Source organism: Triturus cristatus, chromosome 7 (assembly GCF_964204655.1).
Source record: "Triturus cristatus chromosome 7, aTriCri1.1, whole genome shotgun sequence".
Taxonomy (NCBI): Eukaryota; Metazoa; Chordata; class Amphibia; order Caudata; family Salamandridae; genus Triturus; species Triturus cristatus.
Genome location: NC_140590.1, coordinates 554,945,368 through 554,959,672, shown reverse-complemented (window position 1 = coordinate 554,959,672; position 14,305 = coordinate 554,945,368). Strand labels below are relative to the sequence as shown.

The following is a 14,305-nucleotide window of genomic DNA, read 5'->3' as shown; positions in this document are numbered from 1 at the left end:
TATGACAGTATCACTGCACTATTTTGTATTCTTATAAATGTTAACACTGTCTGGGAAAAGTTTTTCATTATTATTGGTTTAACTCCCAAATGTTTGAGTCTGTGGCATTTTTAAGGTAAAGACTGCAAGTTACATAGCAGATGATGGATTATGTGTGTGACAAATTGTGGAAAATTCATAATTAAATGGAAAACTCAAAGCTGGCAGAATTGGAGAATTCCAGAGGCCCTATCTTTTTTTTTTTTTTTTTAATCTGTTTATTTAATTTAAAACATGTTAGCAGATACATGTTACACAAATACGTTTTCGTAATTGAGAAGTCGCCACCATACGCATATACATAGAAGCATAATACAAATGAGGGGTAGAATATTCTCCCAAAGGACGGAGTGCCACTCTGCCAGAAGTCTCAGTAAATATCGTTCACGGTGTTTGCGATCTATGACTCTAGCCATCAACAATACATCTAGATATTTCCTTTACCACTCCAACTCTCCGCTCAATATAATTTTACCCAGTTCCTACACCCTAGTTGGGGTGCAAATTCAGACCCAGGCAAAGAATACAATAACTAGGCATGTGAGAGTTCTAAAGGATCATACTGGCTGCAAATTAAGGGCAGCCTCACCTGGCCTCACAAGTGTAATAGGTCCCACACTGTAATTGTTGAAGGGACTGAGAAAAAAAGAAAAACAAAAAGACAGCACACTCTAATCTAGAAAATCATCTGTACTAGCTAACAGTAAAGGAAACGTAACCAAAACGTCTAAAAATAACAACAACTGCCAGGAGTCTGTGTTTTCCGACTGCGGAAATGAGTATCAGCCATGTGGGGGGGGGGGGGGGAGCTTCCAAACTTGTCCATAGAACAGAGCGAGTGTGGCACAACGTCTGTGGCAGCCTCCATGCGCCTGACTACTCCTCGGTCCCAGACCCGTCGCCCTGAGGGTCCTGATCTAGTACATGACGTGCCTCCCATGTCCGAATAATATCACTCCATAGCTCCGCGTACGGCTTAAGTCGCTTTGTGATATTGTCTTCTGAAATTAGTACCCGTTCCTCTGCTCAAACCCAACAGGTAACATCCGCTTCCCATGTGGTTACCAGCGGCGGATTCTTTGCCTTCCAGTGGAGCGCAATCCTCCTTTTGGCCAGGAGGAAGGACAGGTCCACAAATCTGTGCCCCAACTTGCGAGATTTGGGTCTCGGAAAGAGGCCCAAGAGACAAACCTCAGGGCTGCACGTCAAAGTGCGAGACAGCACTCCATTAACCATGTCTACAATCTTGCTCCAATAGTTAAAGAGCAACGGACAAGACCAGATAATACGTTCAAAGTCTGCGTTCCCCAGTAAACACCTACAACAGGTCTGGTCATCTCTATTGTAGACCACATTCAACCGGTGCGGAGTGAGGTAAGTTCTATGGAGAATGTTGAATTGAAGGGCCTTAAAGGCTGTATTCCTGGAGACCTTTTTCGGGCTTGCTAGTACCTTCTGCCATTCTTTATCTGACAATGGTCTTGTCAGCAGCCTTTCCCATCTCTCCCACAGGCCCGGCAATGCTCGAGGCGACAGCTCCCTTATGGCTAGATAAAGCCAGCGAATCAGATGACCCGCAGAGCCCAAAGTCACCACCACTTCTAGGGCCGGGTGAGTATCCGGTTTGCCTGCATCGGCGCCCGACAGCTCCGACACCGTCCCCCGGAGCCTGTGATAGTTCAAGAATTGTCCCAGGGGAAGTTCATGGTATTCAGCCAACGGGAGCCGCTCTTTATCTCTGTAACAGTCGCCCACCTTCTGCACTCACGCCTCCCCCAACCCATCACATGTGGCTGTGTGAGTGGGGTCCCAGTCCAACTTGAGGAATGCCCACGAGCGATAGGCTTGGGCGAAAAGTAATCTCTCCTGTGAGCATGCCGCACACCCGTCCCAACACTTCACCGCCACCGAGAGTAACATCCCCATATGTTGTATCTTCTGACGATGGTTAAGGATCCTAGGAATTAACCTAGTATACAAGGCCCCGGCGGGGAGTGAGAACGTATTTAAATCTCGGCCATCTGGCCAGCCATTGGAGTTGGGCCGCCAAATAATACGCTTCGAAATCTGGGGCCCCTAATCCTCCATCTATGAGTGGAAGGCGTAAAGTTTGTAGCGACACTCTGTTACGGCTGCCATCCCATATAAGGTCTCTAAGAAGTCCATCCAACGTCCTAAACCACGATTTAGATATCGATACTGGAAGATTAACAAAATAATACAATAGGCAGGGGAGAACAATCATTTTCGACAATGTCAGTCGAGACATAAGCGGCAAATTGAGAGTGCGCCAGAAAGCCACCTGTGATCTCAATGCCCTCAGGGTGCCTCCAAGGTTCCCATCGAATAAGTCTTCCTGCATATGGTAATTCTAAATCTCCTGATATTTAACAGATACAGGTGCCCATGTCAAAGTAGCTGGCAGACTCAGTGACCTGGGCATAGTGTGGTGTGACGGGAACACAAATGTTTTATTCCTATTTACCCGTAGGTATGATAGAGCGGCAAACTCGTCCAGAATGTCTAATACCTGGCGAACTCCCGAAGTCCCATCTCGCAAGTAGATCAGAACATCATTCGCATAAAGCGAGATGATATGGTGAATTCCGTCGAGTGTCACCCCCAATCTCTCGCTCTCCTTCCGCACTTGCGCCGCCAAAGGCTCCATGGCAAGAGCGAAAATCAGCGGCGACAAGGGGCACCTCTGCCGGGTCCCCTTGAAAATGGGGTAAGAAACCGAGATCTGAGTCCCCGTTCACACCCAAGCCGTAGGGTTTCCATAGAGCAGTCGGACCCACTTCAACCATCTGTCTCCCAGCTTCAGCACGCCCATTACCGCAAATAAAAAATCCCAACATAAGGAGTCGAAGGCTTTTTCTAGATCAATCGCCACTACCACTGCATTTGGGTGGTCTCACAGGCCTGGATAGAACATAACATGGTATAGTCTTCTGAGGTTACTGGATGTGGATGGTGAGGGGAAAAACCACTCTGATCTGTATGCACTAGCCTGCACATGTGTGGGAGGAGTCTCAGGGCTAGTGCTTTACTCAAAATGTTGAGGTCCATATTTAACATGGATAACGGTCTGAATGTGGTTAATCTAGGATGGGCCATTTTAGATTTGAGCAGTGCGATCACTAGCGCTTAATAAGGCGAGGGCGGTAGGTGCGCGTCGTGGAGCGCAGCGGCATACATGCGCTCCAACTGTGGCGCCAGAATGTCCATATAGGTACTATAAAATTCGGCAGGGAGGCCATCCGGCCCAGGCGTTATCCCCCTAGCCATTTCCCGAATTGCTACCCTGATCTCACCCGACTTAATAGGCGAGGCTAACTGGTCCCTGACATCCTGGTCTAGTTGTGCCAATCGTTGCTCGACTAGGTATGTCTGCAATGATTCCCCCTTTGACGGCCCTGGTGAGCCATATAGGGACTTGTAGTATACCCGAAATGCGTCATTGATAGCCCTCGGGGAGGAAAGAACCTGACCATGAAAATCCGTGACACTCACTATGGGCGAGCCTCTACCTACTGGTTTGATTAACCACGCCAGCAGTCTCCCAGCCCTGCCCCCCTCCTTGTGTTGTGTGGCCTAGTACGTTTTAAAATCTAGAGCTCTCAGTTTGTCCCAAGTGGCACTGTAAAGGCTTTTTACTTCCGACAGTTTCTGTTGGTTCTGGACCGTATCCTCGGTTTCCCTATCGAGAGTCAGGATTTGGGCCTCTAAGTCTGTCAATTCAAGTGTGACCAGTTTTCAACAGTCTTGCCCAGACAATACCCCTGTGTCACCACTTTTTTTTTTTTTATTTGTTTATTGGTTTCAATCACAGCCATACATACATGATTGGACGACATGTTTAAGATAGTCAACATAATAACCGAGCAGACATTAATTCTCATTGCATATTAAACATTTCCCACATGTCACGCTTGTCTATGCATCTCCATTTCAACAGTAGGCGACACACAGGGATCCCCTCGATATTTATTCCAATGCGACCACTTCCTATCCCATTTCTTGGGACACCCCCGAGCCTTAAAAACCTTGGTGTCTGCCAATATGCATCTATCCATTTCTTTAGCCCACAGGGTGACGAGTGGTGGGCTCGGTCCCCCCATCCTCTAGCCAGCTCCCGTTTCACCAACGTGTATCCCAGTGTTGTAAATTGCTGTTCAACTTCCCTGAGATGAGTCGCCTCCCATATGTTCAACAGTCCCAATTGTGGTTTTAATACTATGTATTTTCCCAAGGCTGTTTGCATATGGTCTGAGGCTCCCTCCCATAGGGCACGTATCTTTGGACAACTCCACAAGGTATGGTAAAATGTGGCCTGCTGTCCACACCCCTTCGTACAAAGGTTGTCAGGTCTAGCTCCTATTCTCGCCAAACCTTTCCCTGTGATGTATGATTGGTGGAGTATCCTAAGCTGAATCAGCTTGAATCTCTGTGTGATGGCAGCTTCTCGAGGGGACATAAGAGCCGTTAGCCAGTCCTTGTCATCTATAGGACCTAAGTCATCTTGCCACCGCTCCCTGAGCTTCGGAAAGGTGTCTGGTAGGTTATTACTCAACTTCTTATACGTTAGAGATATTGCCCTCGAACTGAGAGGCCCGTCTAGCAAACGGTTTTCCAGTGGTGATGATTCTGGTATATCTTTGAGAGACGGGAACGCCGCCTGTATCGCATGTCTAATCTGTAAATACCTGTATATTTCTCCTTGCGCCAGATGGTATTGCCTCTGGAGGTCACCGAATGCAAGTATTGCTCCTTTCTTAACCAGGTCTTTCACCGCTGAGACCCCAATGAGGTCCCATTTATCAAATCAGGGCTGATAGCACAGCATGCCCAGCTTCTGGGTGAACCACAACGGTGTAGCCTGCGAGAGGACACCCGTCCACCCCAACCGGCAATTAACTATATGCCAAATTTCCAATGTATGTTGGGTAGGTCCGAAGAACCTCCCCCTATTTCTTCCTATGAGTAGTGTACAGGGCCCCCAGATATCCGGAGTGATCAGTTTGGTACTGACCAAGAGCATATGCTGGGTCGTCCGGGGGTTGATATATTCAGTGGTTGACGGTCACCAATTTCGCCGCACAGTAGTAACGCTGTAGGTCAGGGAGTGCTATGCCTCCGTCGTACCAGCCTTTTGTCAATTTCTGCAGTGTGATCCTGGTGACCCTCTCATCCCACAGCAGTGTACGAATCTCACCTTCAACTGCTCTGAAATACGAGTCTGGGACTCTGTGTGGACAGTTATGTAGTATATAAAGAAAACGAGGAAGAGCAAGCATTTTAAAGAGTGCCGCCCGCCCCAACAGTGTTAAAGGCAGAGACCTCCAATGTTTCACATCCGCTCGGAATCTAGCCAAAGGGGGGGCCAGATTGGAGCTGTAAAAACAAGCTGGGTCTAGAGTGACAAAGATCACAAATAGCGAAACCCCTCCGTCGCCACCGCTATAGTGCAGTCTGCCGGAAGGCGGGGAACTTGGCCCCTCAACATAAACAGTACGGACTTGTGCCAGTTGATTTCATATCCCGAATGTTTGCCAAAATTCGTGAATATGTCTAGCACTACTCAGATCTATTTGTACGGGGATACTAGATATAACAGTATGTCGTCCGCATACAGGGATATACGATCCTCCACTTCAGCCGCCCAGCGCATCCCTTGCACCATCACGTCCCTGCGCACCCAGGCCGCAAGAGGCTCCAGCATAAGAGAGAATATCAGCGAGGAGAGAGGGCATCCCTACCTAGTACCTCTTGGCAACTCAAATGTCCGGGATGTATAGTTGTTAACCCTCACCTGTCCCAACACACCGGTATATAGAAGCCTTACCCAGGCTATGAATTTAGGGTCTAATCCCACCTTTTCTAGGACCTCGAACAGGTACGGCCATTCAATGGAATCGAATGCCACTGAGGCGTCGAGAGATGGCACCGCCGCGTCCTCTTCAATATATTTCCTACGAGCCATCACATTGTGTAGACGCCGTATGTTAAGGGCCGTTTTCCTACCTGGCATAAATCCAGATTGGTCCAGGTGGACCAGTGATGTAATAACTGTCGCCAATCTATTCGCCAGGACTTTTGCCAACACCTTTGCCTCCACGTTAATCAGCGAGATTGGCCTATAGGAGCCACAATTATCTGCTGGTTTACCCTGCTTGTGGATGACCACAATGGTGGCCAATCGCTGATCTACTGGTAGCCTACCCACTTCCAGGCTCTCTTCATACATGGCTCTCAAGTGTGGCACAGTCAGAGAGGCAGTGGCCTTCAAAAACTCTACTGGAATGCCGTTAGGCCCCCATCGCCTTTCCGGACTTAATCTGTCCCAAGGCCTTGCTTATTTCTTCGTTCGAAAGGTTTGCCTCCAGGGTCTCCCGTTCCACATCCAAGAGGCCTGGCACGTCACTGTCCTGGAGGAGCTGACAGGAGTCCTCAGCCGTGTAGTGTGTAGAGGGGGAGTACACCTTTTCGAAATGATCAGCGAACTCCTCCGCTATTTCTTGTGGATGTATCACTGTGTCACCCCCCGGTGTCGTCAGTTTGTGTACCCATCGGGATCCCTGCTCTCGTCTTTCTAACCACGCCAGTGTCCTGCCAGCCCTATCCGCATCACCACTTTAAACGCTTCCCATTCCACCAGCGGTGTGCTGGCGGTTCCCTGATTAATGGAGAAATAATCAGTGAGGGCTTCAGAAAGACCCTGACGGAACCCATCGTCCTCTAGTAGTGACGGATCTAGCCGCCATCGGGAGATCGGGGCTCTCTCTAGGACCGGGACAAACCTTACGAGTAGTGGGCTATGGTCAGAAAGGGATCTGCCAAGATATTCAGCGCCGACCATCATGGGGGACAAAATGACCAAACAGAAGAACATGTCTAGGCGTGTGTTCAGGTCATAAAGATGTGAATAGTAGGAGTATTCTCTGCATCCAGTGTTCTGCAGTTGCCAATCCTCATGTAGGTCCCAACCCGTGGCCCAGGCTCTTAGTCCCTTAGTGGTGGCAGCCGCCGTGGTGCACCGCAGAGGAGGGGTGGATCTATCCCATTGTAAATTATAAACACAATTAAAGTCTCCTCCCAGTAGTAAGGTCTCATGGGGAAACCCCGCCAATACTTCAGACAACCGGTCCAGAAAAAGAAGCTGGTCTCGGTTAGGGCCATATACACTGCCCAATGTGATCTCCCTGCCTTTCAAAGTGCCTGTGATCACCACATAACTCCCCTCAGTATCTAACACTTTCCGAGTAAGCTAGAAGGGCATCCCTGGCCTAACCCATATCAGCACTCCACGTGAGAAGGCTGAGTATGTAGTTGCAAAAAGTTGACCCCGCCATCTGCGCCTCAAGCGGGAAACCTCCCCCTCTGTAAGGTGGGTCTCCTGCAGAAACACCACTTGCGCCCCTCGTCTTTTGATATAGTTCAGAACATTGTAGCGCTTAGACGGTGACCCCATGCCCCTGATATTCCAGGTCATAAACCTAATCCCTTCAATGTTCGCCTCAGCCTTCATACCGGTTAGCAAACCTCCGCCCCCACCCCCCCCCCCCCCCCCCCCCCTCTGAACTGAAACCACTCTCCTGGCATATAACAACAAACCCTAACAAAACAACTCCCTGTCCCAAGAGCGGACTGATAACGGTCAGCTGCCCAAACACACAAACAAATCGCATAGTGAAAACTCACACCAGTTCGGAAAGATCCAAGGCTAACCGCACTAGGACCTGCAAGGAGAGCGCAGCGCGTAAGGAGACTAGCAGTTAGCCCAGAAAACTGTCCTCACACAGCAGGAGCCATAACTGGTCGTTCCAACCCGCAACCGGAAGAGCCCGCCCAGAGAACCCCTCCCCCCCCGCCGCCTCCCTCAACTTCCAGCAATAGCTTGAGTGCCCTCAAGATGCAACCCCTCCCAGGTAGATTGGGGAAGGGTGGAAAAATAATACATAGAGAAAGAAAGGAAAACCCCCTCCTCTCCCCAAGACTTCTAGTCCTACATGTCATTCGAAAGTTGTGGAGTCACTATGGGCAAGTTGCCGCCTGTGGTCCTGGAGGCATCTGAATTGGTTTCTTCCTCGCCATACTTCGCCTCAGAGTCTTTCTCTGATGAGGAGGCCCCAGACCGCATTAGGTAGGTAACCGCTTCCAGCGCTGCAGCTCTCTCAGTCCGGGACGGGATCGGCCTCTTGAACTCTGTTCTCTTCCGGTGTTTCCGCAGCCGTTACCCTGGGCGGTCAGCTCCAGACGGACGCTGTTCAGAACGAAGCTGTGAAGGGCCCCCGTTTGGTATGCCTCTGCCCAGTCCCAGGCAGCTTTAGGGTCCTCGCAAAAGTGGGTCGTCCCATCCAGCATGATCTTAAGCCGAGCCGGGAACATCAGCGAATATTGTACTCCCTCTTCACGCAAGGCTTTTTTAACGTCCAGGAAGGAGGAACGGCGGCGTTGTACTTCCAGGGTGTAATCTGGGAAAAGCGTGACTCTACTGTTTTCCACTAGAAATGGTCCAGCCTCCCGAGCCCTCCTAATTAACAAATCTCTGTCCCGGAAATGAAGTAGTCTGGCCACTACAGCACGGGGCGGGCGGGCAGGCACCCGGTGAACCCGTTCCATAGTGTAAAATGAGGATAGGCCCTGAGGCGCCACAACGTCTTTCAGGCAGGTTTCCAGATAGCTGACCCTGTCCTGTCCTTCCACGCCTTCCGGCAGACCCACCACTCTCACGTTGTTTCGTCGATTGCGCCCTTCTGCATCTTCTGCCCGTTTCTCCAGCTGATTGACCTTGCTGGCCAGTTCACCCACCTGGGCCAACAGTGCCTGCTGGGCTGGTGCCAGCACCTCAAGGGTCGATTCAGTCTGCTTCACCCAGTCGGACAACTTAGCATGCTCGGCGCGCAACAAACCAAGGCCTACCGCCACCGTGCTGATGTCTTGATGCAGGGTCGCTTTGGTGTCTGCTATGGGGGGATTTGCTTCCCCTTTGGCTTCCCCATGTCTAGTAGCGCCTGTTCACTCTTTTTTGCCTGGGTTCGTCGGGCCTTGGGCGAGCAGGAAAGCGTTGCCTGTCTGTCTGGCACCCACCACTACAGGGTCCCGCTCTGTCCGGCGACTCACCTCCAGCCCCCTCCTGCTAAGCGCTGCCCAGGCCAGTGCCTAGTTCAGACCACACCTCACGCTCCTCGAGGCCAACGATAATGGGGATGGGGCACTTTCAGTCCCTGCAGAGGGACTAGTGAGTCACGCACTCACCTCCTCAGAACCAAGCTCGCACTCTCGGCAGACTTGCACAGCGTTGGAGGGGGAGGCGTCGTCACCCAGCTCTCAAGCCCTTGAGCCGGCCCCTCCTTTCCTTCCTGTTCGGGCAGCGTTCCGGGGCCCCAGGTCTCCCCCACCAGCTCAGCCAGGTTCTGGACGGGCGTCTGAAGCAGTCTGTTTCACCTCAAGTCTTCGCTGTCGCAGAGGCCACCACGCCCAATCAGAGACCCAGTGTGGGTCTACAGGTGTCTTGGTAATACTTCGCAGGTCCCCAAGTCTCACCGAAGCATCCGCCCTGCAGTGCCTCTCGGTAGCGCCCTTCGATTACCAGCAGGCAGCAACCTCCTTCACAGTTCAGCAGCTCTTGTAGCCCAGCGTCAGCCGCGGCCAAGGGAGCACCACACACCAGTGCGGTGGCCGAGTCACGGAGCCAGTTCAGCTACCCCAATCGCAGCACAGCAGAAATCCTAGGTCGCAGGCCGCTCTCCCTCCGCTAGCGACGTCCCGCTCCTGTTCGGGGATACAACCTCAGCAGACATGCCAACCCTCCCGATTCAGGCAGGAGACTACCGATTTCAAGGCTAGTCTCCCGCCTCCCGATCCCTCCAAGCAAAAACCCGATTCCTCGGGGTTTCAGCAGACTGGGGGGGCCTGGTATTGTGTAACATGCTAATTCTTCCAGCAATAGTCAGAGTGGCGATGCAGGGGCTCTAGAAGGGGTGAAAAACCCAACAAAGACCCATTAACAAGCGAATGGTCTTTTAAAGACCTGTGAAGTACTCTGGGGCGGCTGTGTGTGTGCCTGGGCTGCCACACAGGTGGTGGGGGGTGGTATATGCACTGCCAGCAACCTGCCAGGACAGTGCATAACACTTGCATCACCCTCTCTCTGCTTGCCATTGCGCTCCATGCTTGCCATTGCGCTCCATGCTTCTGAAAGGTAAGAAAAACACGTGCATTTGTGTTTCAAATGTCCGATCCTGCAGCAGCACACTTCCAAAGCCCGTACATGACAGTAACCCGATTCAAGGCCCCATTCTCCCGATTTTTTTTTTTAAAGAATCTCCCACTTTGTTCCTCTGAGATGTTGGCATGTATGCATCAGGGACAGGGCTCCGTTCGGGATCACATCCTGGAGCTACGCTCCCGCAGCAGCAGCCGCCATCTTGGTGCCGACCCAGCCGCCCGCTCCTCTTCAACAGCTGCTGCGGACTGGCAACTCCACAGGGGTTTTCTGGGGGAAAAACAGAAGCCTCACGGTCACCTAGGGGTGGGCCCCCCTCGTGCGCCCCCGGTCGGGATCGCGGTTTAATCCGGATAAGTGGCTAGGCTAGCGCGGAGCTCAGAGCTCATGCGTCCGCCACCATCAGCTCCGAAGCCACGTCCCCAGAGGCCCTATCTATGGCCAAGAATGGGAATGCTTCGAAGAGTACTCGGAGGGCTGCTGGTCCAACCAAGACAATACCGAATCTCGGCGTCCGACGCACCTTAAGGTGGGTGTGCTGCCGAATGTTGCCAGTGCCCAAGGCAGAAGAAACTTGACAGCCTGCCGGTGCACCCGAGGTACTAGCCGGGTCGAGCAGCCCTGAATGAATTGAGTATTGACCATGAACAAGTATGAACTGAAAGACTGAGCGTGCATATTGTTTTGGGACTGATTTTATGTGCACCTGTGGTTTATTCTCACTACTCTGGTTATCCCCTGTAAACAGATGAGGGAGACATTCAGACCCTGGGAAGAGAACATAGGGAAACTTGTGTTTTGCTGCTAGCAGTGTATGGTATTCGGTACCAGTGTGTAATAAAATGCTTCCTTTTTTTGTAAAGGCAAGAGCGAGCTGGATATTAACTTTATTGGGGTGTTGCCTGATTGTTTAGATCTGAGCTCGAGCACTTCTATACTACCTCACCATGAAGTCTGTATCCGCTCGCCCTCGCTACCCTAAGAGTCAAGCATGGAATGGGCTGTACTTTGCCCAGTTTGCAGAGCCTTAGTAGGACAGGCCCTCGGACCCCTATAGCTGAAGCCCCATAACCCCTGCTTGCCCCAATGGTGCCCGAATGGGGTTTGATGGGTACTTTAAGATGTATGGTTCTTCTGATGTTGGAGTCAAGCTTAATTTACTCTAGGCCCTGTGTACCATAACAGTGTAATTTCATTGTCTGTTCGTAAAGGAGAATTTTGAGAGCGATCATACACTGAAGCTTCTTGGAAGTAGCACACCGAGAGGTGCACTAGGGTTTTCAAAAGTTAGCAATGACCGAAGAGGTAGATTTTCTCCTGTTTTCTCAACTATAACGGGTCTGTTTGGGAGCGAAGATAGGGTAGCGAGTGTTACAGGTTTGTGCTGCCGCTATGGAGAATGCTCTATCTCCGTAACAAGCCATGTGTAGTCTAGGAACCTTTAGACCCCATTTGTATGCAGAGTGAAGAATGTGATTAGGAGTGTGCCACGAGAATTTAGATTAGACAGCCAGGCTTTGTGAACAATAACTATGTCCTTAATCATTCACAGCTCGGGCTAATGGGGAGTCATTGACGATGTCTTATCACTGGAGTAAAATGTGCATGTTTAGGTAGGGTGGAAATAAGTCTGCCGGCTGCATTTTGGAACAGTTGAAACTGACATAAAAGAAACTGTGGCGTAGCAATGTAGATGGCCAAGCTATAGTCCAGTCTCTATTGGATTATGGCATTAACCTTCACATCGAATGTAACTGTGAGTGAGGGGAAGCAGTGATCTGAGAGTTTTGGGAAGACAGAAACAAGTGAAATTAGAAACACTGTATTTGCCCAGATTTCAGGAGTTGGGATTAGGCCCATGAGAAAGGACCTATTGTGTAGAGATGGTCGAAGTCCGGGAGGTCAGTAAAAGCTCAGTTTTAGATGGGTTCAGGTTAAAAAAGTTATTGTCCACCCACTATTGAAGTCAGTTTGTTATTCTAGCTTTGCCTTGACCAGTCGAGTGATTAGCAAGGACAACACTCAGTTGCTATCATCCACTTACATACAGAATTGTGCCCTCTACTGATGGAGTAGATTCGCCCTCTGAAGCATGTAGATGTTAAACAGTAGGGGCAAAGGGATGAAATACTGAGGGACACTGTCCTTGATACATATTGGCTCGGACCAAAAAAACCTCTCCATATATATTGTAAACAACATATGGGGAAGGTTGCTGAAGTGTCACTCCCTGAAGAGGCACCAGTGAATGAAAAACCGACAGTGACACCTGAGGATCTGGAGGAGGTGCTGCTAAAGCACCAAAGCCAATGTAAATAGAATGCTGCGTAGTTCCCTTCCAGGGTGTGCCCCCTGAATACCGAAGATAGAATATTGTGGTATAGAAATATCGAGGGCAAAATATCAAAAGCTATGGAAGTGTAGATTTTCTACTCCTAACTCCACATATATGTACCTGGACGATATATTTCTCCGGGGTATGTAGCTGTGGAGGAATAGTTCCTGGTTTTGTATCACGATAGGCCTATCCTTGATATTCTGTAGTACAATCCTCTTATGGTGGCTCCTCATGGCCAGATGTAGCGTATTGATGATCAAAGAATTCGAAGGGGATATAGGGGAAATACAGTAAGAAAAGTAAAGTCAGGGCTGTGTTTAACACTAGTCTCTTCTTGTTTTCAGATCTACAAATCCCTTCGTGAAGCAGTAGCCACCATGTACAAGACAGAAGGGCCTTTGTCATTTTACAGGGGTTTGACCCCCACAATGATCGCTATTTTCCCTTATGCTGGACTTCAGTTCTCTTTTTTTAATGTCTTCCATCAAGTCTATGCTTGGGGATTGCCAGCAGACAAGACTTACTCAAGTACGTAAAGGAGTTCTGAAAAGCTCTGTAAGGGGAGGGAAGGTGATGGTGACGGAGGGCGGGAGGGCAATGGAGTTCTTTTGGAGAGAAGAACTCCTGGCAACGTGCCCAGTGTACTCATTCTCTCCACAATGTCCCTGCTCTTTCAGCAGTATTATTACCCTGATAGCACTGTTTCGTGGTGGTCTTCTGTGCTATGTAGTGTTAGGCACTGTCTGCGTGTACGTCTTGACTTTGTTATGCTGTGACCGTGGCTCAGTTGGCAGTATTTTTGTGCTGCATGCCTTTTCCCCCTGCCATGTTTGCAGTATCAGTTGCATGCCCTGCTGGAGTGATAGCAGCAGCTAAACATATTAAACGTATGTTTTTATTTGTATATTTTGTTATCTGTTTTTCTATCTTCTCTGCTTCCTTTTCTATGCTTTCTGTGTTTGTTGTTTCCACTTGTATCCTCTCTAGGGGAAGGTGACTGCTCAAAAACCTCCAGGTGAAAGCCACGGTTTGTGTCCCTCTTGCAAGGTGGTGCAATAGCGACGCAAACCTAAAGTCATATTTTTAAAGCCACGCATAGCTTCTTTGCTTGGCTTTGAATGGCTTCAATAATATGGAGTAATGCAACGGAGTGCAAATCGCTGTGTTGCATTACTCTGAGCAAAGGAGATGTTTCATGGGTGTCATGTGGGTGTTCCCATGCAAATACTATGGTTTTTGACACATTTCTAGATTTACCAAACCTAGTAAACCTGGGACTTTGCCAAGAAGATACGCCTCCCCAAGTGAGGCATAACAAGGAGAAATATGTTTATTTCTCCTCTTTCTATGTGTGCTGTATTCTGCAGCACTTGTAGAAATTGGAAGAGCCTCTCAGTAATGTTGTTATGCCGTACTTTGCCCCTTCCTGCACAAAAACAATACTACCTACAACACAGGCACCATTGCACCATGGTGCAAAGGTGTCTGCGTTGGCACGAGGCTGTCAAAACAGCACCAGCCCAAAAGGGAAAGACAGGAATCCACCTTATTGGATAAATACGGCACATTCCTTCCCTTTCCCTGTGATGCAGAGCAGCACAGCAAGGTGACTTGCTGCACTGCGCCACAAGGGTCTTAAATATGGCCCAAAGGCCTTTATGTCTTGTATCACCCCATTAGCCAGTTCAGGCTTTAATCCA

The 14,305-nt window shown here is 49.8% G+C and overlaps 1 protein-coding gene across 11 annotated transcripts in view; it reads left to right on the top strand.

Annotated features, from left to right (window-relative positions):
• The window catches only part of SLC25A19 (solute carrier family 25 member 19), a 277,279-nt gene that overhangs the window by 246,555 nt on the left and 16,419 nt on the right, over positions 1 to 14,305 (top strand). For all 11 annotated transcript variants that reach the window (XM_085617023.1, XM_085617026.1, XM_085617024.1 and 8 more), the window contains one exon: positions 12,950 to 13,133. In XM_085617023.1, the coding sequence (XP_085473149.1) occupies positions 12,950 to 13,133 (184 nt within the window). The remainder of the gene's footprint in view (positions 1 to 12,949; positions 13,134 to 14,305) is intronic.